Below are 25,919 nucleotides of genomic sequence, written 5' to 3' on the forward strand. Positions count from 1 at the left end.
AAGCCTTCTGAAAGTCCAAATACACCACATCCACTGGTTCTCCCTTATCTATTTTACCAGTTACATCCTCAAAAAATTCCAGTAGATTAGTCAAGCACGATTTACCTTTTGTAAATCCATGTTGACTTCGTCCGATCCTGTCACTGCTTTCCAAGTGCTCTGCTGTTACATCTTTTATAATGGACTCTAGCATTTTCCCCACTACCGAGGTCAGGCTTACCGGTCTATAATTCCACGCTTTTTCTCTACCACCTTTTTTGAATAGTGGGGTAACATTAGCTACCCTCCAATCCATGGGTACTGTTCCAGAGTCTATCGAGTTCTGGAAGATGACCAGCAATGCATCTACTATTTCTAGGGCCACTTCCTTAAGTACCCTGGGATGTAGATTATCAGGCCCTGGGGATTTATCGGCCTTCAGTCCCATCAATTTTCCTAACACCATTTCCCTACAAATACTGATTTCTTTCAGTTCCACCCTTTCATCAGGCCCTATGTTCCCCGGCATCTCTGGGAGGTTATTTGTGTCCTCCTTTGTGAAGACAGAACCAAAATATGTATTTAGTTGGTCAGCCATTTCTTTGTTCCCCATTATAAATTCCCCTGATTTTGACTGCAAGGGACCTGCGCTTGACTTCACCAATCTTTTTCTCTTCACATATCTATAAAAGCTTTTACAGTCAGTTTTTATGTTCCCTGCAAGCTTACTCTCATATTCTATTTTCCCTTTCTTAATTAATCCCTTTGTCCTCCTTTGTTGAATCCTAAACTGCTCCCAATCCTCAGGATTATTGCTTTTTCTGACCAATTTATATGTCCTCTCCTTGGATCTTATGCTATCCCTAATTTCCCTTGTTAGCCACGGTAGAGTCACCTTTTTTGTTTTATTTTTATGCCAAACTGGGATGAACAAATTCTGTAGCTCATCCATTCGGTCTTTGAATGTTTGCCATTGCCTATCCACCGTCAACCCTTTGAGTGCCATTCCCCAATCAATCCTACCCAACTCACTCCTCAGACCATCGTAGTTTCCTTTATTTAAATTGAGGACCCTAGTCTCCGAGTCAACTACTTCATTCTCCATCTTAAATGAAGAATTCGATCATATTATGATCGCTCCGACCAAAGGGGCCTCGTACAACAAGTTTGCTAATTAATCCTTTCTCGTTACATAATACCCAGTCTAAGATGGCCTGATCTCTGGTTGGTTCCTCAACATATTGGTCCAGGAAACCATCCTGTAAACACTCCAGGAATTCCTCCTCCACAGTATTGTTGCTAATTTGGTTGGCCCAATCTATATGTAGATTAAAGTCACCCATGATGACTGCTGTGCCCTTATTGCACGCTTCTTTAATTTCCTTTTTAATGCCATCCCCAACCTCCGCCTTACTGTTTGGAGGTCTATATACCACTCCCACTAACGTTTTTTTCCCCTTAGTATTTCTCAATTCTACCCATACAGATTCCACATCATCAGAGCTAATATCCTTCATTACAATTGTGTTAATCCCTTCTTTAACCAGTAATGCTACCCCACCTCCCTTTCCTTTTTGCCTATCTTTCCTGAATATCGAATACCCCTGGATGTTGAGTTCCCAGTCTTGACCATCCTTGAGCCACGTTTCCATAATCCCAACCAAATTGTATTCGTTTACCTCTATTTGCGCAGCCAATATATCCACCTTATTACAAATGCTCCTCGCATTAAGACACAAAGCCTTCAGGCTTGTTTTTTTAACGCTCTTAGACCTATTAGAATTATTATTTACTGTGGCCACGTTTGATTTAAACCGTTGCTTTCTCTGACTGCCACTTTTGTTTTTCTCTTTCCTATCTTTTGCTTTTATCCTTGTTTCCCTTTCCTCTGTCTCCCTGCTCAGGTTCCCTACCCCCTGCCATTTTAGTTTAAACCCTCCCCCAGAGCACTAGCAAACACTACCCCTAGGACATCGGTTCCAGCCCTGCCCAGGTGCAAACCGTCCGGTTTGAACTGGTCCCACCTCCCCCAGAACCGGTTCCAATGTCCCAGGAACTTAAATCCCTCCCCCTGGCACCATTCCTCTAGCCACGTATTCATCTGAAGTATCCTTCTATTTCTACTCTGACTAACACGTGGCACTGGTAGCAATCCTGAGATTACTACCTTTGAGGTCCTGTTTTTTAATTTATCTCCTAACTCCCTATATTCCGCTTTTAGGACCTCATCCCGCTTTTTACCTAGATCGTTGGTGCCTATATGCACCACGACAACTGGCTGTTCACCCTCCCGTTCCAAGATGTTCTGCAGCCGCTCGGAGACATCCTTGACCCTTGCACCAGGGAGGCAACACACCATCCTGGAGTCTCGTTTGCGGCCGCAGAAACGCCTATCTATTCCCCTTGCAATAGAATCCCCTATTACTATAGCTCTACCCCTCTTTTTCCTCCCATTCTGTGCAGCAGAGCCACCCCTGGTGCCAGGAAGTTGGCAGCGGTGCAGGGGATTGGGGGGGGGGGGGGGGGGTGGGAAACAGCTTTAATAAATAATAAAACTGGGCGGTTGACGGTGAACTGAAGACAGTAATCCAATCTAGTGTCCAGCATTCAACACAAAGCACTTGAGCAGTGCGCTTGCTATTTATAATGTTGTCTGAATAATAGACTGACAGGCATCCAATACCTTCTATAGAGACAGCAGACTGTGACGCATCCAGCTTATTTCTCCTGTTCGATTGTTAATCGCAGCAAGAATCCATTTACAACATAATGGCCATCAGATTTCAGTCTGCTCTCAGGATAACATTGTGCAATAACTCAAGGTTCCAGCGTGTTGTCTAACATCAGAGAGCCCATTGGCCGTGGGTTCTGGGCTGTGCTCTAGAAACGATTCTATCGATGCAAACTGTGTTGATGGCACAGTTGGGGGAAAAAGATTTGCATTTTTTTCAAGCTCCAGTAACTTGAATTGAGAGCATCTGCCCTCCCCCATACAGCCTTAAATACAACAAATGGTTCTTTTAGTGATCACTGTCCATACCGACCATGTAGATATCAAACTCACATTGCTCTTCCCAACACCCATTTGCTTCCACTCTATGCCCTTTCCATCGGTTTTACTGGTCAGCTTTGTGCAGGGCTGTTTGCCCCACGCTGATAGCATTTCCTCCTCACAGCCACCTTCTGATATCGCGTCAGGGCGTTGCTGAGCAGATTGTAGAGCAGCTGATGGGTGCTCACAGAACTGTGTAAAAAACCCAATGTGCTTCTCAGCCTCTCCTCCCCAATGTGCCTCAGTCCCTCCTCCCCAATGTGCCTCAGTCCCTCCTCCCCAATGTGCCTCAGTCCCTCCTCCCCAATGTGCCTCAGTCCCTCCTCCCCAATGTGCCTCAGTCCCTCCTCCCCAATGTGCCTCAGTCCCTCCTCCCCAATGTGCCTCAGTCCCTCCTCCCCAATGTGCCTCTCAGTCCCTCCTCCCCAATGTGCTTCAGTCCCTCCTCCCCAATGTGCCTCAGTCCCTCCTCCCCAATGTGCCTCAGTCCCTCCTCCCCAATGTGCCTCAGTCCCTCCTCCCCAATGTGCCTCAGTCCCTCCTCCCCAATGTGCCTCCGTCTCTCCTCCCCAATGTGCCTCTCAGTCCCTCCCCCGCAATGTGCCTCTCAGTCCCTCCCCCCCAATGTGCCTCAGTCCCTCCTCCCCAATGTGCCTCAGTCCCTCCTCCCCAATGTGCCTCAGTCCCTCCTCCCCAATGTGCCTCAGTCCCTCCTCCCCAATGTGCCTCAGTCCCTCCTCCCCAATGTGCCTCAGTCCCTCCTCCCCAATGTGCTTCTCAGTCCCTCCCCCCCAATGTGCTGTCCAGTCATTTTGAAACAATGTCAGTGCTATAGAAGCAATTTGACCTTTGGCTTTTATGTTCCATTCATTGCCCTCGGGCCAACACAAGCACTCTGACCAGAACACTCTTCTTCGGCTGTTTGAAGTGCCAATGAGCAGCCCTCTTCCTAGACAGACTATAAGCTGCAGCTATATCAGGACGTGGCAACCTTGTGGCCCAGAGGACATTGTCACCTTCTGCTACACTCATCACACAGTTAGAAGAAAGAGAATTTGCATTGATATAGCATTTTATCATGGGCCTGACCTAAAGCCCATAAACAGCCAATAAATTGTGGTCACTGGTGTTTCGGCAAATGTAGAAGCCAAGTGCAACAAATATCAAATGAGATTACGGACTAATTCATCTGTTTTGATTTTGGTTGAGGGAGGAATGTTGGTCCAGGGTCTTCCTCAAACTGTGTCATGGGATCTTTTACGTCCACCCGAGACGGCCTCAGTTTAACGTCTCACCCAAAAGATGGCACCTCCGACTGTGCAGCACTCCCTCAGCATTGTGCTGAGATTACGTACCTCAAGTCCCAGAGTGGGGCTTGAACTCACAATCCTTGGAATCGACAGAGGGTAGAGTGCTACCAACTGAGCCAAGCTCACACCCAATCGGCTGAGGGAGTGCTCAAAGCCAATGACTATAACCAGATTCCCCCGTTCATCATCTTCACTGACACTCCAGTGCAGCACCGAGGGGCGTTGGAGGTGCCGTCTTTCGGATGAGATGTTAAACAGCTGAGACTGAGGCCTAAAAAGGTCACAGTTTAGTGGGCCTGTATGGAGGGAGAGGAGCCCATGACCAGGCAGGGTCATTATCATCACTGCCCAGGCCTTCCACCAGATGGCCCCAGGGAGCAGCAGATGCAAGACCAACAACATCTATATGCAGGGGGGTAATGGCAGCCAGCGACAGTCCCAGCGAGGGCGGCAAATGCAATCGAAGTCTGCGGGGGCGGAGGTGGCAGTAGGCAGGGGAGGGAGGAAAATTCAGCCCACATTGTATTTCCAATACTTCTGTCTCTATTTCTGATTTTCACAATTTATTCCCCTTACTTTAGCTGTTCGCGATGAACAGTAATTACTTTCACGATTGTGGGTTTTCTAATCTTTTGCAGTAAAGTATGGGCTGTCTTTGGATGAAGTCAGAGATGGTCTCAGCACTGTGCTCTGGGACGAGTGGTGCAATCTGCTAGAAAAGGACTGACACTTCCATGTAATCTTAGTGATAAACTGTGCATTCCAATTTGTCACTTAACCTGATTTTAAAATGCAAACAGAAGAGAAAACAAATGGAACCGACTATGGTGTAGCGCGTTACAGTTAAATATAAATTTTCCTGGCCCTTGATTTGAGCATTTTGGATTGCTTGGGCACCGGGAATGCAGGAAAATGGGGTGAGGGGTGGTGGGTGTTGTTTGTAAAGCTGGGGTGCAAAGTGGATCAGCTGCCTGTTATACAACCACCCCACCCAATGTTCCCGTCAGGCTGCACGGCTCCTCGGCGCTCTGGAGGTCCGGCTCAGTTGCTTCTCAATGGAAAAAAATGCGAATGGGCCGCGCAGCCCATTAAAGGGGCCCAAAAACAATTAGCGGGAACATTGCCCCCTACCCTCCCGATTTGACCTCAATCAGACTGGGTGTAGAACAGGCAGCCAATCCAGTACCGCCCATTTCTGTACCCATGCCAATAGCTGAATTTCCCAGCAGCATTATCAGACAAAAATCGACATTGAGTCATATAAAGGAGATATTAGGACAGGTGATGAAAAGTTTTGTTAAAGAGGTAGGTGTCTTAACACAGTGGCAGAGACAAGCTGCAACAGGAACTGCCAGAAAAATGTCAGTATTAAATTGTAAAATTTGGAAACAAAGCCAAGGAAGGTTAAGGCGGGGGCAATATTCATTAGGATTGAGCGGAGGGCAAGACGGTCCTTGGTGATGGCAGGGGGCAACAGCAACATAGTGAAGAAACATGGGAACAGTCAGGGCCAGCCTTCGGGAAAATGGCGCCCTGGCCGAACTTGTATTTTGGCACCCTTTCTTTGAGTTTAAGTATGTAGTATTAGTGAAAGTTTCAGAAATACAGCTGTAATCGCCAAACCTTTTTTATAATTTAAATAATAAACGATGGAAGTCAGAAAAAATATTATAACCAAGTGACAAATAAACTAAACATTCAATTAAACTCTGCACTAACAAATAAAAAACTTTGTTCACCAAGATATTTTGAGCCACATCATTCTCGACAGACAGTGAAGATGGCCTATCGTCTCCCATGGTCGATCGCAAATATGTTTTTATGAGCTTCAACTTTGAAAAGCTCCGTTCACTGCTCGCCACTGATATGGGCATGGTGAACAGGATCCTGAGCGCTCTCCGTGTGTTTGGGAACTTGCTCTTGAAACTTAAAGTTTGTTCTTCATAACGCTACAGTCCATTGGAAGCTGACTTTGGAGACAGCCAAGTTCTTCGCAGAGGTTGATGCCGTTAACGTCAGACCCTCTTGAACGCAGCGCCCCTTGATCACGGCGCCCCCCTGACCACGACGCCCTGGGCGGTCGCCCATGTCACCCACCTGTAAGGCTGGCCCTGGGAACAGTAAGGCAGTGCTGGAGGCTACTACTGACAGTCAGTAACTTAGGGAAGGAGCTGGGCAGAGCCAGGAAATACACGGATAGAATCAGCTTACTGAGGTCAATGGGAATCGGGGGGAAAACTTTCCACTGACTGGAGTCATACCTAGAACAAAGGAAGATGGTTGTGGTTGTTGAATGTCAATCATCTCAGCCCCAGGACATCGCTGCAGGAGTTCTTCAGGGCAATGTCCAAGGCCCAGCCATCTTCAGCTGCTTCATCAATGACCTTCCCTCCAACATAAGGTCAGAAATGGGGATGTTTGCTGATGACTGCACAGTGTTCAGTGCCATTCACAACTCCTCAGATAATGAAGCAGTCCATGCCCGCATGCAACAAGACCAGGACGATGTTCAGGCTTGGGCTGATAAGTGCCAGGTAACATTCGCCCCGCAGAAGTGCCAGGCAATGACTATATCCAACAAGCGAGAGTCTAACCACCTCCCCTTGACATTTAATGGCATTACCATCACTGAATCCCCCACATCAACATCCTGGGGGTCACCATTGACCAGAAACTTAACTGGACCAGCCATATAAATACTGTGGCTACAAGAGCAGGTCAGAGGCTGGGTATTCTGCAGCAAGTGTTTCATCCCCTGACTCCCCAAAGCCTTTCCACCATCTACAAGGCACAAGTCAGGAGTGTGATGGAATACTCTCCACTTGCCTGGATGAGTGCAGCTCCAACAACACTCAAGAAGCTCAACACCATCCAGGACAAAGCAGCCCGCTTGATTGGCACCCCATCCACCACCTTAAACATTTACTCCCTCCACCACCAGCGTACCATGGTTGCAGTGTGTACCATCTACAAGATGCACGGCAGCAACTCACCAAGGCTTCTTCGGCAGCACTTCCCAAACCCGCAACCTCTTCCACCTAGAAGGACAAGGACAGCAGGCGCATGGGAACACCACCACCTCCAAGTCACACACCTTCCTGACTTAGAAGTATATCGCTGGTCCTTCATCGTCGCTGGGTCAAAATCCTGGAACTCCCTCCCTAACAGCACTGTGGGAGTACCTTCACCACACGGACTGCAGCGGTTCAAGAAGGCGGCTCACCACCACCTTCTCAAGGGCAATCATGGATGGGCAATAAATGCTGGCCTCGCCAGCGACGCCCACATCCCATAAACTAATTTTTTTTAAAGCTTCTTGAACCTGGAGGCAATGGGCAGGAGACAGCAGGTTGGGCAGCTTTGAGAAACAGAGAGGCCAGAAGGAAGAGATAGTGGGAAGAGCTGCAACAAAACAACCGAGAAACATCAGGTACAAAGAAATCTAGGAACTGGAGGAGGCCAATCAGCCCCTCCAGCCTGTTCAATCAGATCATGGCAGATCTGTACAAAAGCAAAATACTGCGGATGCAGGAAATCTGAAATAAAAACAGAAAATGCTGGAAATACTCAGCAGGTCAGGCAGCATCTGTGGAGAGAGAAACAGAGTTAACATTTCAGGTCGACGACCCTTCTTCAGATGTAACAGGTTTTTAAGCAAGTGTAGGGGCAGGGAGAGGGGGGAGGGGAGGAAAGAACAAAAGCGATGATGGTGCGAGGCAAAAGGAGATGGTGATGGGACAAGTTAAGAAACAAAAGATGACTCTAGAAGAAGTGTAAATGGCACTGGCAGAATGATCGACAGCTGCCAAGTGAGAGAGAGAGAAAAAAGATAGGGGCAGAGGTTATAGTCTGAAATTGTTGAACTCGATGTCGAGTCCAGGGGGCTGTAAAGTGCCTAATCGAAAGATGAGGTGCTGTTCCTCGAGCTTACATTGATTTTCATTGGAACAGTGTAAGAGGCCGAGGACAGAGAGGTCAGAGTGGGAGCGGAGAATTAAACCAGTTACATCTCCAACTTTTCCCAGTTCTGACGAAGGGTCACCGAGCTGAAACGTTAACTCTGTTTCTCTCTCCACAGATGCTGCCTGGCCTGCTGAGTATTTCCAGCATTTTCTGTTTTTATGGCCGATCTGTACCTCAGTTTCATTTACCCGCCTTTGATCCATACCCCTAGTTACCCTTACTTAATAAAAATCAGTTGATCTCAGTCGTGAACATTTCTATGGACTCCTAGCCTCCGCTGCCTTACGGGGGGAGAATTCCAGACTTCCAACTCCCCTTTGCATGAAAAAGTGGTCGCTGATTTAACCCCTGAACAGCCCAGCTGTAATTTTAAGATCTTGCCCCCTTTTTCTGGATTCCCCTGCCCCCGAGTGGAACCAGTTTCTCTATATCTACCCTATCGAATCCTTTCGTCATTTTGAACACATCAATTTGATCACCCCTCAACCTTCTAAACTCGAGGGAATACAAAACAAATTCATAATTTAAGCCTCAGTATCATTCTGGTGAATCTGCACTGTACCCACCCCGTCCCCGCCATCCTGCCCCCCAATATATCCTTCCTGAGGTGCGGTACCCAGAACTGAACGCAGTTACTCCAGGGGGAGAGGACAACAGGGCAGCAGCAAAAAAAAGATCAGGACAATGTGGGAGGCAATAGGAAATACAGGAGGTGGCAGGTCCAAGACAGCTCAGGACAGGCCAGAAGCTATCGGGTGAGCCATGAGACAGAGAAGCAGGGCCAGAGAAGATCTGGGTGGTGAAGAAAGGCAACCGAACTGCAGTTCAATATAATTGTCTTGGACTGGCTTGTTGTAAACTCTTGAGTTATATTTATTTAGAGTTTAGGATTCTTTCATTTATTGTGTTTGCTATGTCTATTATATTGGTTCATCTTCTATCGGTTCCTTTGTATTATTTATATTCCGCATTGAGGTGATATTACTACCTAGCAACTAGTAGCCATTACAGAGCACCACTGTGTCAGCCGTGGCTCAGTGGGCAGCACTCCTGCCTCGGAGTCAGATGGTTGTGGGTTCAAGTCCCGCTCCAGAGAGTCAAGCACAAATTTCTAGACTGACACTCCAGGAGCTGCACTGTCGGAGGCGCCGTCTTTCGGATGAGATGTTAAACCGAGGCCCTGTCTGCTCTCTCAGGTGGATGTAAAAGATCCCCTGGCACTATTTTGAAGAAGAGCAGGGGAGTTCTCCCCGGTGTCCTGGCCAATGTTTATCCGTCAATCAACATAACAAAAAAAAGGATTATCTGGTCATTATAACATGGCTGTTTGTGGGAGCTTGCTGTGCACAATTGGCTGCCACGTTTCCTACATTACAACAGTGACTACACTTCAAAAGCACTTCATTGGCTGTAAAGTCTTGAGGTCATGAAAGGCACTATATAAATGCAAGTCTTTCTTTCTTTATTACAAACCCACTTAACCTCTGTTACAGACCAGCTATCCAAACTCTGGCCCCGATACTGACAGCGGCGGGTTGCACAGGCGGGGGAGGGGGGTGGAATTTCAGACGGGACTGCCCGCGACTTTTTTCCTTGACAGGATTCCCACCCGTAAGTCAGTCTGATTAACAGGCTCGGCTGCCAGTCGAGAAGGGAGGACTCTGGAGCAGGCCGCAGTAGCAGGGTAGGGAGTCTGCAGCTGCCAGTGGTAGCGTGGGGGGGGGTCGATCCCTGGTACTGGGTGTGGGTCCAAACCCCAACCCTGGGGGGATTCTGATCCTCAGGGGTCCAATCCTCGACCCCGGGGGGGCAGGGGGCTGTGATCCCCAGCCCCAGGGATCCAATCCTCGGGGTCTGGGGGTCTTTGTATGGGGAGTGCTGATGATGGGGGGGGGGGGGGGGGGGGGGGCGGCGGGGGGGGGAGCACTCCTGTCCTGGCCCACAAGCAGTGCTGGAAAAGCACTTACCTTCTCCCCGAAGCTGTCCTCGCCTCCCTCCTGGCCGGGCTTAAACCTGCAAAGCAGGTTAAATCAGAGGCTGCCAGCCTTATTAAAATATTGAACTTGCCAGCCCGCCTCCTGGGAGCAGAATGGCTGCCTGCCCCTTGTCCCACCTCCATTAAACCCAGAAGGATTGGATGCGGATTGGGGTCAGTTTTGAGTTTCTTTAAATGTCAACATCTGGCCCAACCCCGACCCCGACCCTCCCATTTTGGGGGGGGTTAAAATTCACCCCTCTGTTTCAGACCAGCAATACAACCTCTAGTACAGACCAATATCACAGTTCTGTCAGTCTCCATTTCAGGCCATTAACACAGTCTCAGGTGGACCTCCTTCAGTCTTACCTGGAGAGTGGCAAATGTTGTCCCTGGACTAGATTCCACCCCCATTCTCCATTTGTCAGAATTTACATTTTCCAAAGCCCCTTTCTGTCGGGTGAAGAAGGTATTAGTTGCCATTGAGGCTCCTTCAGCATCTGTTGAAGGTCAATGTTTGTTCTCCTTGTTTACTATTCCAAGCTGTACACCATCACATGATCCTGTGCCACACAGCTGTTCCTGGGTGACAAGAGACATTCTGTTGATTGAAAGGGGACATGGCCACGTGTCCTGTTTGCTAACGGCAAAGTGCAGGATCAAGTTTGGGAGAATTTGGCAAATGTTGCCGGGGGCAGACCCTCCTCCGTGTACCACAGGCTGTCCCGGAGTGCAGTCCGCACTCACAGGTCCTCCCTGGGGATTAAAGTGTTCAAACGTCGGCCAAGTACCCGGGTCACTTTGGGCAACTCACAGGAAGGTTCAGCGTAAACCAATAAAGCGCACAAGTTAAACACAGAACATCTCAAAACAGCCTACCGGACTAAAAATAAAATAAACCGCACACATCATCAGCAGGGGGCACTTGGCTTGGAGTTTGCAGCCTGCAAGGTCTCTCTGTTAAGGATTTACAAAGATAGATCAATTGTCCCGCTGAACAGCTTGAGTGGGGAGGTGGGATTATTTTCCAATGCGATTGCAGACACGAGTTGAATTCCTTCTCAGCTTCGACAGATCCGAAGTGGCCAGCTCGAGTTCCCAGCTGCAAGCTTTCACAGGGCGATAACCTCACAAGTCACCGACTGAAAGTGCAACGTGAACTGAGGCAACTAGAACAGCAGGCAGACAGGCAGACAGACAGACACCCCTGCAACACAGTGCCAAAGGGGAGAGGGGGGCACACACCAGTAACCACACAGACACAGTAAGACTGTCACTCACCTGTGGCTGTTCATCTTGCCTCGACTTTTCGGAGTAGTCATTCCATACTCTCTGCTCAGTCCCCAGGAAGCACCAACCTGCACACAGCCAGCTAGCCAGTCAGTCAGTGTGGCCACAGCGTGATGTGTCAACAGAGCTGGGGTTAGATAAAAGGAAATCGGATCTGAGTCGACCGGGCAGGGTGTGGTTAGAGAAAATATTCAGACACATTTCAGCCAGCTAAAAGAACCTCCCACACAAAACCACAGACTGCAAAAATAACACTTCAGCACAAAATACCTGCATCCCACCTGACTCCACAGCAACTGGCTGAAGCAGGCAGAACTTTTAACACCTTTGGACGAGGCTTCTGAGAAAGGCACAGCACTTTTGTATCAAATTTCAAAACTTAATAATGGGGAAATATTTTTGAAGTGAATGATAAAAAAGGAAGCTGAAAAGGCAATGCTGTTCTGCCAAGGAGGTCCCAGCGGAGAGATTTCTAATTTAAAGGGTGTCCTAGGGAACTGAACCTGGCAGGGAAAGCAACTCACGGGTTTGGCTGACATGAATGCAATTATAGTCAGTCTTGACTAGGGACCCGGCGCAAAACTATAATTGTCTCAGTGACAGAGCTAAGGAGCAGGAAAAACTAAGACTCCTCTTAGAAATATAGAAAAATAGGAGGAGTAGGCCATTCGGCCCTTCGAGCCTGCTCCGCCATTCAATATGATCATGGCTGATCCTCTATCTCAATACCATATTCCCACTCTCTCCCCATACCCCTTGATGCCTTTTGTGTCTAGAAATCTATCTATCTCCTTCTTAAATATATTCAGTGACTCGGCCTCCACTGCCTTCTGTGGTAGAGAATTCCACAGGTTCACCACCCTCTGAGTGAAGAAATTTCTCCTCATCTCAGTCCTAAATATCTTACCCCGTATCCTGAGACTGTGACACCCCGTATCCTGAGACTGTGACCCCTCGTTCTAGACCCCCCCCCACCCCAGCCAGGGGAAACATCCTCCCTGCATCCAGTCTGTCGAGCCCTGTCAGAATTTTATACGTTTCAATGAGATCCCCTCTCATTCTTCTAAACTCTAGTGAATACAGGCCTAGTCGACCCAATCTCTCCTCATACGACAGTCCTGCCATCCCAGGAATCAGTCTGGTGAACCTTCGCTGCACTCCGTCTATGGCCAGTATATCCTTTCTTAGGTAAGGAGACCAAAACTGCACACAGTACTCCAGGTGTGGTCTCACCAAGGCCCTGTATAACTGTAGTAAGACAAACAATAACTAAAAGATTAATTAAGAAAGGGAAGATAGATTATGAAAGTAAACTAGCAAAAAATATAAAAACAGATAGCAAGAGTTTCTACAGCTATATAAAAAGAAAAAGGGTGGCTAAAGTGAATGTTGGTCCCTTAGAGGATGGGACTGGGAAACTAGTGGTGGGGAACATGGAGATGGCAAAGACGCTGAACAAATATTTTGTATCAGTCTTTACAGTAGAGGACACTAAAAATATCCCAACACTGGACAAACGGGGCAATGGGGGGGGGGGGGGGGGGAGGAGCTAAACACGATTAAAATCACTAAGGAGATGGTACTCAGTAAAATAATGGGACTTAAGGCAGATAAATCCCCCGGACCTGATGGCCTACATCCTAGGGTCTTGAGAGAAGTGGCGGTAGGGATTGTGGATGCATTGGTGATCATTTTCCAGAACTCCCTGGACTCAGGAAAGGTCCCGGCAGATTGGAAAACTGCTAATGTAACACCCTTATTTAAGAAGGGAAGTAGACAAAAAGCTGGAAACTATAGACCAGTTAGCCTAACATCTGTGGTTGGCAAAATGTTGGAGTCCATTATTAAGGAAACAGTAACAGAGCATTTGGATAAACATAATTTAATAGGTCAGAGTCAGCATGGTTTTACGAAGGGGAAGTCATGTTTGACAAATTTGCTCGAATTCTTTGAAGGTGTAACATACAGGGTGGATAAAGGGGAACCAGTGGATGTAGTGTATTTGGACTTCCAAAAGGCATTTGACAAGGTTCCACACAAAAGATTACTGATCAAGATAAAAAATCACGGGATTGGGGGTAATATAATGGCATGGGTGGAAGATTGGCTATCTAACAGAAAACAAAGAGTTGGGATAAATGGTTCGTTCTCGGGCTGGCAATCAGTAACTAGTGGTGTTCCGCAGGGGTCAGTGCTGGGACCCCAACTCTTTACAATCTATATTAACGATTTGTAGGAAGGGACCGAGTGCAACATATCCAAGTTTGCCGACGATACAAAGATGGGAGGGAAAGCAGTGAGTGAGGAGGACATAAAAAACCTGCAAAAGGACATAGACAGGCTAAGTGAGTGGGCAGAGATTTGGCAGATGCAATATAATGTTGGAAAGTGTGAGGTTATGCACTTTGGCAGAAAAAATCAAAGAGCAAGTTATTATCTAAATGGAGAGAAACTGCAAAGTGCTACAGTACAAAGGGATCTGGGGGTCCTGGTGCATGAAACAAAAAAAGTTAGTATGCAGGTGCAGCAGGTGATCAGGAAGGCCAATGGAATCTTGGCTTTTATTGCAAGGGGGATGGAGTATAAAAACAGGGAAGTCTTGCTGCAGTTATACAGGGTATTGGTGAGGCCACACCTGGAATACTGCATGCAGTTTTGGTTTCCATATTTAAGAAAAGATATACTTGCTCTTGAGGCAGTTCAGAGAAGGTTCACTCGGTTGATTCCAAAGATGAGGGGGTTGACGTATGAGGAAAGGTTGAGTAGGTTGGGACTCTACTCATTGGAGTTCAGAAGAATGAGAGGCGATCTTATCGAAACATATAAGATTGTGAGGGGGCTTGATCGGGTGGATGCGGTGAGGATGTTTCCACTGATGGGTGAGATTAGAACTAGGGGGCATAATCTTAGAATAAGGGGCTGCCCTTTCAAAACTGAGATGAGGAGAAACTTCTTCACTCAGAAGGTAGTAAATCTATGGAATTTGCTACCCCAGAGAGCTGTGGAAGCTGCAACATTAAATAAATTTAAAATGGAGATAGACATTTTCCTAGCAGATAAGGGAATTAGGGGTTACGGGGAGAGGGCAGGGAAGTGGACGTGAGTCTAGATTCAGATCAGCCATGATCCTATTGAATGGCGGAGCAGGCCCGAGGGGCCGTATGGCCTACTCCTGCTCCTATTTCTTATGTTCTTATGTTCTTATCCTTGCTCCTGTACTCAAATCCTCTTTCAATGAAGGCCAACATACCATTTGCCTTCCTAACTGCTTGCTGCACCAGCATGTTTGCTTTCAGTGACTGGTGTACAAGGACACCCAGGTCCCTTTGTACATCAACATTTCCCAATCTAGCACCATTTAAATAATACTCTGCTTTTCTATTTTTCCTACCAAAGTGGATAACTTCACATTTCTCCACATTATATTCCATGTTCTTGCCCACTGACTTAGCCTGTCTATATCCCCTTGAAGCCTCCTTGCATCCTCCTCACAACTTACATTCCCACCCAGCTTTGTATCATCAGCAAACTTGGATATATTACATGTGGTCCCCTCATCCAAATCATTGACGTAGATTGTGAATAGCTGAGGCCCAAGCACTGATCCTTGCGGTACCCCACTAGTTACAGCCTGCCAACCAGAAAATGACCCGTTTATTCCTACTCTCTGTTTTCTATCCGTTAACCAATCCTCAATCCATGCTAGTATATTACCCCCCATCCCGTGAGCCCTAATTTTGTATAATAACCTCTTGTGTGGCACCTTATTGAAAGCCTTCTGAAAATCCAAATACACCACATCCACTGGTTACCCCTTATCTATTCTGCTAGTTACAACCTCAAAAAACTCTAATAGATTTGTCAAACATGATTTCACTTTCATAAATCCATGTTGACTCTGCCCAATCCTATTATTATTTTCTAAGTGTCCTGTTACCACGGCCTTAATAATAGATTCTAGCATTTTCCCTACTACTGATGTCAGGCTAACTGGTCTGTAGTTCCCCGTTTTCTCTCTCCCTCCTTTCTTAAATAGTGGGGTTACATTTGTTACCTTCCAATCCACAGGAACCGTTCTAGAATCTATGGAATTTTGGAAGATGACAACCAATGCATCCACTATCTCTATAGCCACCTCTTTCAAATCCCGAGGATGTAGGCCATCAGGCCCAGGGAATTTATCGGCTTTCAGTCCCATTAATTTCTCCAGTACTATTATTTTACTAATACTAATTTCTTTCAGTTCCTCATTCTCGCTAGATCCTTGGTTCTCCACTATTTCCCTATTCCCCTCTTTCTAAAGGGTCCTGATGGTGAGAATCCCTCTTCATAAAGGTCCTGTTGGTAAGACCCCTCTTTCTAAAGGGTCCTGTTGGTGAGACACCCTCTTTCTAAAGGTCCTAATGGTGAGACACCCTCTTTCTAAAGGTCCTCATGGTGAGACCCCTCTTTCTAAAGGTCCTGATGGTCAGACCCCTCTTTCTAAAGGTCCTGTTGGTAAGACCCCTCTTTCTAAAGGTCCTGATGGTCAGACCCCTCTTTCTAAAGGTCCTGATGGTGAGACCCCTCTTTCTAAAGGTCCTGATGGTGAGACCCCTCTTTCTAAAGGGTCCTGATGGTGAGACCCCTCTTTCTAAAGGGTCCTGATGGTGAGAGCCCTCTTTCTAAAGGTCCTGATGGAGACCCCTCTTTCTAAAGGGTCCTGTTGGTGAGACCCCTCTTTCTAAAGGTCCTAATGGTGAGAGCCCTCTTTCTAAAGGGTCCTGATGGTGAGACCCCTCTTTCTAAAGGTCCTGATGGTGAAATCCCTCTTTCTAAAGGGTCCTGATGGTCAGACCCCTCTTTCTAAAGGTCCTGATGGTGAGACCCCTCTTTCTAAAGGTCCCGATGGTGAGACCCCTCTTTCTAAAGGGTCCTGATGGTGAAATCCCTCTTTCTAAAGGCCCTGATGGTCAGACCCCTCTTTCTAAAGGGTCCTGATGGTCAGACCCCTCTTTCTAAAGGGTCCTGATGGTGAAATCCCTCTTTCTAAAGGTCCCGATGGTGAGAGCCCTCTTTCTAAAGGGTCCTGATGGTGAGACCCCTCTTTCTAAAGGTCCTGATGGTGAAATCCCTCTTTCTAAAGGGTCCTGATGGTCAGACCCCTCTTTCTAAAGGTCCTGATGGTGAGACCCCTCTTTCTAAAGGTCCCGATGGTGAGACCCCTCTTTCTAAAGGGTCCTGATGGTGAAATCCCTCTTTCTAAAGGCCCTGATGGTCAGACCCCTCTTTCTAAAGGGTCCTGATGGTGAAATCCCTCTTTCTAAAGGGTCCTGATGGTGAAACCCCTCTTTCTAAAGGGTCCTGACAGTGAAACCCCTCTTTCTAAAGGGTCCTGATGGTGAAACCCCTCTTTCTAAAGGGTCCTGATGGTGAAATCCCTCTTTCTAAAGGGTCCTGATGGTCAGACCCCTCTTTCTAAAGGCCCTGATGGTGAGACCCCTCTTTCTAAAGGCCCTGATGGTGAGGCGCCCTCTTTCTAAAGGCCCTGATGGTGAGGTGCCCTCTTTCTAAAGGCCCTGATGGTGAGGCGCCCTCTTTCTAAAGGCCCTGATGGTCAGACCCCTCTTTCTAAAGGTCCTGATGGTGAGGCGCCCTCTTTCTAAAGGCCCTGATGGTGAGGCCCCTCTTTCTAAAGGTCCTGATGGTGAGGCGCCCTCTTTCTAAAGGCCCTGATGGTGAGGCCCCTCTTTCTAAAGGACCTGATGGTCAGACCCCTCTTTCTAAAGGTCCTGATGGTGAGACACCCTCTTTCTAAAGGTCCTGATGGTGAGACACCCTCTTTCTAAAGGTCTTGATGGTGAGACCCCTCTTTCTAAAGGTCCTGATGGTGAGACCCCTCTTTCTAAAGGTCCTGATGGTGAGACCCCCCTTTCTAAAGGTCCTGATGGTCAGTCCCCTCTTTCTAAAGGTCCTGATGGTGAGACCCCTCTTTCTAAAGGGTACTGATGGTGTGACCACTCTTTCTAAAGGTCCTGATGGTGAGACACCTGATGTGCCTCAATGAATCCGAGACTCAACGTTAACGGAGCAAAGCAAGGCTTTTATTAACTCAGAAAGTAATACACAGAGAAGTGTCTCTCATCCAGAGATCTGCTGTACTGCCTGTGAGACACGCTGGGGCCTGCTTAGGTAGGGGCCAGGTATGGGCGGAGCCCTACACACAATACAATACAGGTAAGGAAATGAAACTGAAACTAAACTCCCCTGCTTGTCACAGTCACAGGCACAATCAAACACAGAGAATACAGAGTGCCTGATGAATGGCATATTTCATCACATTCACCCCTTCTACAGATTTAGTCTGTTCGGGGGTTTGATAGTCCTCTGTGACCGACGTAGCTGTTGTGGTGCCGCGGGTGTCGGCTGGGTGTCCCCGGTGGCCTCCTGGGTCTCTGCCGGGGGCGCCGCCAGGGTTGTTGAAGGGGTAGTTGGTGGGGGCACCGTTGGTCGATGTTCTTCCGGGGGTGATGAAAGGATAGTGGGTGGGTAAGCGTTGCTGTGATCGTTGTTGCTGTTGTCGTGGTTGTTGTCATTACCAGCTGGGGCGACGTCTTTTATGGACACGGTGTCCTCCCTTCTGTCAGCGTGCCGGACATACGCGTATTGGGGGTTGGCGTGGAGTAGGTGCACTGACTCCACGAGAGGGTCCGTCTTGTGGCCCCGCACATGCCTTCGTACAAATACCGGACCTGGGGTGGAGAGCCATGACGGCATGGATACGCCTGAGGTGGATTTCCGGGGAAAGACAAACATTCGTTCATGAGGCGTGGCATTAGTGGCAGTACACAATAGCGACCGTATCGAATGGAGCACACCTGGGAGGACTTCCTGCCAGCGGGAGATAGGGAGGCCCTTGGTCCTTAGAGCTAGAGTGACTGCTTTCCATACTGTCCCGTTCTCTCGCTCCACCTGGCTGTTACCCTGGGGATTGTAGCTGGTGGTACGGCTCGTGGCGATCCCCCTGGACAGCATGTACTGGCGTAGCTCTTCACTCATGAAGGACGCCCCCCTATCCGTATGGATGTAGCTCGGCATACCGAACAGGCAGAACAGGCTGTTGAGGCATTTAATGACCGTGGCGCTGGTCATGTCTGGGCAGGGGAAGGCGAATGGGAAACGGGAGTATTCGTCCACAATGTTCAGGAAGTAAACATTGCGGTCGACTGACGGGAGGGGGCCCTTGAAATCTAAGCTGAGCCGCTCAAAGGGCCGTGTAGCTTTGATTAAGTGGGCTCTATCTGGGCGGTAGAACCGAGGCTTGCACTCAGCGCAAGTGCGGCAGTTCCTGGTCAGAGACCGAACTTCCTCAATCAAGTAGGGTAAGTTGCGGGACTTTATGAAGTGGAACAGCCGTGTGACCCCTGGGTGGCAGAGGTCGTTGTGGAGGGTCTGTAGCCGATCCCCGGTGGCGCTGGCACACATCCCTCGTGAGAGGGCGTCAGGGGATTCGTTAAGGGCCCCTGGCCGGTAAATGATGTCATACTCGAAGGTGGAGAGCTCGATCCGCCACCTGAGAATCTTATCATTTTTAATCTTCCCCGTCTGTTTATTATTAAACATAAACGCTACCGACCGCTGGTCGGTAAGTAGGGTGAAGCGTTTGCCGGCTAGGTAGTGGCGCCAGTGGCGCACTGCCTCCACGATGGCTTGGGCCTCCTTTTCCACGGAGGAGTGTCTGATCTCGGGCCCTTGGAGGGTCCTCGAGAAGAAAGCTATGGGCCGTCCCGCCTGGTTGAGGGTGGCCGCCAAGGCAAAGTCAGACGCATCACTTTCCACTTGAAAGGGAGTGTTCTCGTCCACTGCCTGTAGCGTGGCCCGCTCAATATCCCGCTTAATGCTTTTGAAGGTGGCGTGGGCCTCAGCAGAGAGCGGAAAAGAGGATGCTTTCAAGAGGGGGCGGGCTTTGTCGGAGTAGTTGGGGACCCATTGGACATAATAAGAAAATAACCCCAGGCACCTTTTCAGGGCTTTGGGAGTGTTGGGCAGGGGCAGCTCCCGTAGGGGGCGCAATCGGTCGGGGTCTGGTCCGATTTCCCCATTCTCCACCACGCTGCCTAGTATGCAGAGGCGCGTGGTGTTGAAAACGCACTTGTCCTCGTTGTAAGTGAGGTTGAGTTTTTGTGTGGTTTTCAGGAACCTCTCGAGGTTCGAGTCGTGATCCTGCTGGTTGTGACCGCAGATGGTGACGTTGTCGAGGTAGGGGAAGGTTGCCTGCAAGTGGTGGTCATCAACCATGCGGTCCATCTCCCTCTGGAAGACCGAGACCCCATTCGTCACCCCAAAGGGGACTCTGAGGAATTGGTAGAGGCGTCCGTTCGCCTCGAAGGCAGTGTACGGGCGGTCCTCTGGTCTGATAGGGAGCTGGTGGTACGCTGACTTGAGGTCGGTGGTGGAGAACACCCGGTATTGGGCAATTTGGTTCACCATTTCTGATATGCGGGGTAGCGGGTAGGCGTCTAGTTGGGTGTACATGTTGATCGTTTGGCTATAGTCGATCACCATCCGTTTCTTCTCGCTACCCCTCACCACCACCACTTGGGCGCACCACGGGCTGTTGCTGCGTTCAATAACGCGCTCCCTCAGCAGTCTGTCCACCTCGGTCGCGATAAACCGCCTGTCCTCCCAGCTGTACCTCCTGCTTTTGGTCGCTATTGGCCGGCAGTTGGGAGTAAGGTTCGCGAATAGCGAAGGCGGCTTTACCTTCAGGGTAGCCAGACCGCACACTGTGAGGGGCGGCTGGGACCCACCGTAATTGAGCGTGATGCTTTGGTGGTGGCACTGGAAATCCAGGCCCAAGATCACGCTCGCACATAGACTCTTCATGATTAGTAATTTAAAATTATCGTATACAGTTCCGTTAACGGACAATTGTACCGCGCAGTAACCCATAATGGTCGAAGTCTGGGTTTTATCAGCCATAGAGATGGTGCCCCGAGCAGGGACCACCGTTAGAGAGAGTTGTTGTGCTAGTTCAGGGTGGATAAAACTCTCTGTGCTTCCACTGTCAATTAAACATTTAACCCCGCACCCGTTTACCTCGATGTCCACCATTGATTTGGATAGCGGGTGCGGTCTGGTCTGGTCCACTGTGACCGATGCCACTGTAGGGCCCTGATCGAGACAAGATGGCGTCCACGCTGTCTGCTCACAAGATGGCGGACCCCACGAGGTCGGGCAAGATGGCGTCCAAGATGGCCGCTCCCACGGCACACACGCGGCGGTGGCGGGTTTTCCAGCGGGGTTCCCTCGACACACCTTCCCGAAGTGCCCCTTCTTACCGCACTTAAAGCAGGTGGTGCCTTTCGCCGGGCACAGGTTTCTGGTGTGCTTCGGCTGCCCGCAGAAGTAGCAGTTGGGGCCCCGACGTATCGCGGCTGTCGTAGGGCTTCTGGGGGGAGAGCGGGGTCCCGACGGTGTCGGGCTGCCGGGCGGGGAAGATGCCTTCCAAGATGGTGGCGTGGGCGGCGCGGGCTGAAGAGTAGGCGTCCGAGTTTCTCTGGGCCACATCCAGGGATCGCGCTGTGTCCACAGCCTGTTTCAGGTCCAATCCCGTTTTTTCCAGTAGTCTCTGCCGGATGTAAGTGGAGCTGAGGCCTGTGATAAAGGCATCACGAACAAGCTCGTCAGTGTACACTGCGGCTTTTACATCTTGGCACTTGCAGTCTTTGCCAAGCGTTTTCAGGGTGACTAGGAACTCATCCAGCGATTCCCCAGGTCGCTGTGTGCGAGTAGCGAGCAGATGCCTAGCGTACACCTCGTTCGTAGGCTGCTGGTAATGCGCCTTTAGGATGTCGCAGGCGGCCGGGTACGTGTCGGCGTCTTGGATGAGGGGGTAAACCCGGTGGCTTACCCAATTCCGCAGGATTCCGAGTTTCATACTTTCAGCGTCCGTAGTGTCTGTGATGGCTGCGGAATTGTTCAGGAAGAATTCCATACACTTAAACCAGTGTCCGAATTGTGCCGATGCGTCCGAAGCATGCGGGTCCAAATCCAAATGTTCGGGTTTCAAGAGTTGATCCATTGCGTTGAAAATTGAGTTAATAAAATTGATGTGCCTCAATGAATCCGAGACTCAACGTTAACGGAGCAAAGCAAGGCTTTTATTAACTCAGAAAGTAATACACAGTGGAGAAGTGTCTCTCATCCAGAGATCTGCTGTACTGCCTGTGAGACACGCTGGGGCCTGCTTAAATAGGGGCCAGGTATGGGCGGAGCCCTACACACAATACAATACAGGTAAGGAAATGAAACTGAAACTAAACTCCCCTGCTTGTCACAGTCACAGGCACAATCAAACACAGAGAATACAGAGTGCCTGATGAATGGCATATTTCATCACAACACCCTCTTTCTAAAGGGTCCCCCCAATGGTTTAGACCTCTTTTAAAAGGGTTCTGAAAATGTGACCTGTTCTTTTAAAACAGTGCTCCAACACTACATTTTTCAGTAGAATTATTCAGCAACAGCTGACCTTCAATAAAATGACTGGTCGGTCTACATTAGTGAAGGTAAATTTTGTGAGACGCCGCTCCTGGTGCAGAGCCACGTGTGACAGGAATTTGAGCCGGATGGGAAGCTCCTGATTTTCCAGCAGATAAAGTTAATCCCAGCGAGCCAGGGTTGGTTCTAGAGCCTTATCTCACAAGTTCACCCTGTGAAGTTAAATAGCCCATAGGAAGTGGCAGTTTACTGTTGTTTTCACTGTGGAGTGTGGTAAATTATACCACATGTTCTCTGATTCATCCTGAAACTTGCATTTTTCATTCCAGGAACCGTGTGACAGGTTAAACGACCCACACACAAACACATCTGATCACATCAACCTTTGAACTGCCCTCCCTTCAACCGTTAACACTAGTTCCAATTATTTAGTATTTCCATTTATTGAAGATGACGCAAGAAACACTTTGACCAGTGACCCTTCAGTGTACCAACTGCACAATGTACACTCCGCTCACTGAAGCGCTGGGGGGCCAGATCACTCAGTATCACACAGCATGTCATAGCTTTATCCTCTACTAAGACCCCACGTGATAAATTGGGAAACAAGAACCTAAATAAAGCCAGCAAGTCAACTGCTGTGTGACAAAGACTTGATGCTTTCCATAATTGTCAGGTACACTCTGTACTCTATTGACTACATATTGTAAATATTATAGATTCTATTATACGTCACAAATGAAAATTGATAATATACTGCATAATAATGCACTATGCAACATTAAAGAAATAATATTCTTCAGTATGTGTTATACCATACATTGCTCTACGTTAAAAGAAAAAAAAAAGACTTGCATTTCTATAGCGCCTTTCATGACCACTGGATGTCTCAAAGTGCTTTACAGCCAAAGAAGTACTTTTTGGAGTGTAGTCACTGTTGAAATGTGGGAAATGCAGCAGCCAATTTGCGCACAGCAAGCTCCCACAAACAGCAATGTGACAATGACCGGATAATCTGTTTTTTTGTTATGTTGGTTGAGGGATAAATGTTGGCCAGGACACCGGGGATAACTCCCCTGCTCTTCTTTGAAATAGTGCCATGGGATCTTTTACGTCCATCCGAGAGGACAGGCGGGACCTCGATTTTAACGTCTCATCCAAAAGACGGCACCTCCGACAATGTAACACTCACTCAGCACTGCACTGGAGTGTCAGCCTAGCTTTTTGTGCTCAAGTCTCCGGAGTGGGACTTGAGCCCACAACCTTCTGACTCAGAGGTGAGTGTGCTACCCATGGCTGACACTAAATTGTGACAGGTTGTGTGATAATATAGCGTACATTATAGAATTGCTATAAACCATATATCACAGATGCTATTTAATATACAGTAGACTGAAATGCAATGATCACCATGTACGTGTTAATATTATAAAATATTAAATGCACTATACGGGTCACTTTCCGACTTTGAGCTCCCAGCGGATGAGTCTCACCCGTCGTGACCGCACATCGGAAGTTCAGACGCGCTCCGGCGCGACCTTCCAACCAAAGTGGAGGAGAAGCATCTGGGAAGGTGCCGAACACCTCGAGTCTCTTCGCCGGGAGCAAGCGGAAGCCAAGCGCAGGCAGCGCAAGGAGCGCACGTCAACCCAAGCACCCCGCCCACCCGCCCCTTCAACCACCGTCTGCCCCACCTGTGACAGAGACTGCAGGTCCCGCATTGGACTCATCGGTCACCTGCGAACTAATTTTTAGTGTGGAAGCAATCCATCCTCGGTTCCGAGGAACTGCCTAAGAAGAAGATTGTGGCCGAGGAATCGAGCACACCCACCCCCGGAGTTGCAGCCGCACTGGGTGAGGGTCCCACCTGAGGAGCTTGAAGTGAGTAAACCCCCCAACACCCCCCTTACATTGTCCCGAGGTAGAGTGAGGGCTCAGTATCTATGACAACACCCTAAAGGCGACACATCTCAGACCATCCCACCAGCATCTGATTGTGACCCCCTTGACCACTTGGCTGTAATATTTCTGAGTCCAGATCAGCGAGCAAGCAGTAGGAGTTTATAAGGAATGTCCCTTTACCTGTGCCACGCTGCTCCTCATGAACAACGTGTGGAACAGTTGTTCAGTCGCTCCTGGTTGAGGTAAGGAGCCCCATGTATCTGCAAGCCTCTCAGTGCTGCACACACGCCCTCAGCAGACTCTGAGCACTGAATCCAAAGATGTTTTTAAGTCACTTGCTTCAAGGGGAGCAGGAAATAGCGCAAAAAAAACCCCGGTCTGTGGTCAGCATTGTATCAAGAACACGATTATACAAAACAACACAAACTCTCACAGCTTGCGCACAAAGGCCCCATCTGTAAAAAATAAAGTAGACAGCACTTTGCATCGAACAATCTTGTGCTGTTACAATTCAGTAAAAAAAAATAGCAACGCGCTTCTTGTTGCACCCTTGAAAGAGCAATCCTCCGTTTCTCAAAGACTTCACACTGGCATGTTGCTGCGAGATGCTGATCCGATCTCTGGCACCCCGTCAGGATTGAGTAGCATCAATTACACTGACAGAATCTTGGGCTGATGCTAAATGTCTTTGCATGGTTGCACAGCCAGCCCCGAGCAGCTTGGTTCGGCTGACGGACAACCAGAAGGATATTAATGTCTCCAGATCGTCACACTGCCACCATTGAGCAGCTCTCTGTTGCACTGTGGCGTTGTTTCACTTTCAGCCCTGGCATGCTCACCTCTGAGTCAAAACATTGTGGGTTTAAATCCCACTCCAGGGACTTGAGCACATTAAAGCTAGGCTGACACTTCAGTGCAGTGCTGAGAGTGCCACACTGTCGGAGGTGCCGTCTTTCGGATGAGACGTTAAACCGAGGCCCCAGTCTGCTCTCTCAGGTGGACATAAATGATCCCATGGCACTATTTCGAAGAAGAGTAGGGGGGAGTTCTCCCCAGTGTCCTGGCCAATATTTATCCCTCAACCAACATAACAAAAACAGATGATCTGATCATTATCACATTGCTGTTTGTGGGAGCTTGCTGTGCGCAAAATGGCTGCCTTTCCCACATTACAACAATAAAAGTACTTCATTGGCTGTAAAACGCTTTGAGACGTCCGGTGGGCGTGAAAGGCGCTATATAAATGCAAGTCTTTCTTTCCTTCTTCCCTGTTTGACTGCTCACAGGGCCTGTTAATGAATGGTGCCAAGCTCCACTTCATTTACCCCAACTGATACACAGGTGTGACATTTCACCAATTACACTAATAGTGGAAAACCAATCCCTTCCACAACTCGAGAGAGAGCGACAAAGGACTCATTACCAGGATGCAACATGATATGAAGGATTGTCGGAGTCTCATCCCCTGAATAAGTTCCTCTGAATTCTCTCCTAATCGACATCCTTTCCTGGTCTACCAGTTTCAGGCCACCTGTGAAAGCTTCGTGTCGTCTTGCTCTTTTGCCAGCTCCATGACGCATTACCCAGTTCCTTTCAACATCAGTCGCTTGGGCCAGGTGAGACCTGCCGGCGACAACATCTGCACCATATTCATTAGCCTGCTAAGCCGTCCCATTGTTTTCTGACTCTCTTTATGCTTGTCGTTTGTTGCGATGGGGTTTCACTTTGTTACAGTTTCCAGTTTCGGGAGCCAGGATTCACATTTTGCGCTCTGTCTGACCTTTTCAGAATGAAAGGGTTAAATTACGAGGACAGGTTGCAGAGACCAGACTTGTATTCCCTTGATTATAGAAGATTAAGGGGTGATCTAATTGAGGAGTTTAAGATGATTATAGGATTTGATTGGGTAGATAGAGAAACTATTTCCTCTGGTGGGGGGAGTCCAGAACAAGCGGGTTAGAATTAA

At 48.6% G+C, this 25,919-nt stretch overlaps 1 protein-coding gene across 5 annotated transcripts in view; it reads right to left on the reverse strand.

The window, feature by feature from the left end:
• Positions 1 to 24,750, reverse strand: part of LOC147097294 (GRAM domain-containing protein 2A-like) — a 96,280-nt gene extending 71,530 nt beyond the window's left edge. The window contains exons 1-2 of one of the 5 annotated variants that reach the window (XM_085972129.1): positions 24,134 to 24,747; positions 11,561 to 11,696 (exon numbers count right to left, since the gene is read on the reverse strand). In XM_085972129.1, coding sequence (XP_085828255.1) covers positions 11,561 to 11,601 — 41 coding nt within the window. In that variant the 5' untranslated portion in view covers positions 11,602 to 11,696; positions 24,134 to 24,747. Of the gene's footprint in view, positions 1 to 10,648; positions 10,877 to 11,158; positions 11,387 to 11,560; positions 11,703 to 24,133 lie in introns of those variants that run through there. The other 4 variants (XM_085972131.1, XM_085972130.1, XM_085972134.1 and 1 more) reach the window with 4 other exon arrangements.
• Between the last annotated feature and the right edge of the window lie 1,169 nt (positions 24,751 to 25,919).

This window comes from Somniosus microcephalus, chromosome 32, assembly GCF_052327205.1.
Source record: "Somniosus microcephalus isolate GS21.2 chromosome 32, FLI_Smic_1.0, whole genome shotgun sequence".
In the NCBI taxonomy this organism is placed as follows: Eukaryota; Metazoa; Chordata; class Chondrichthyes; order Squaliformes; family Somniosidae; genus Somniosus; species Somniosus microcephalus.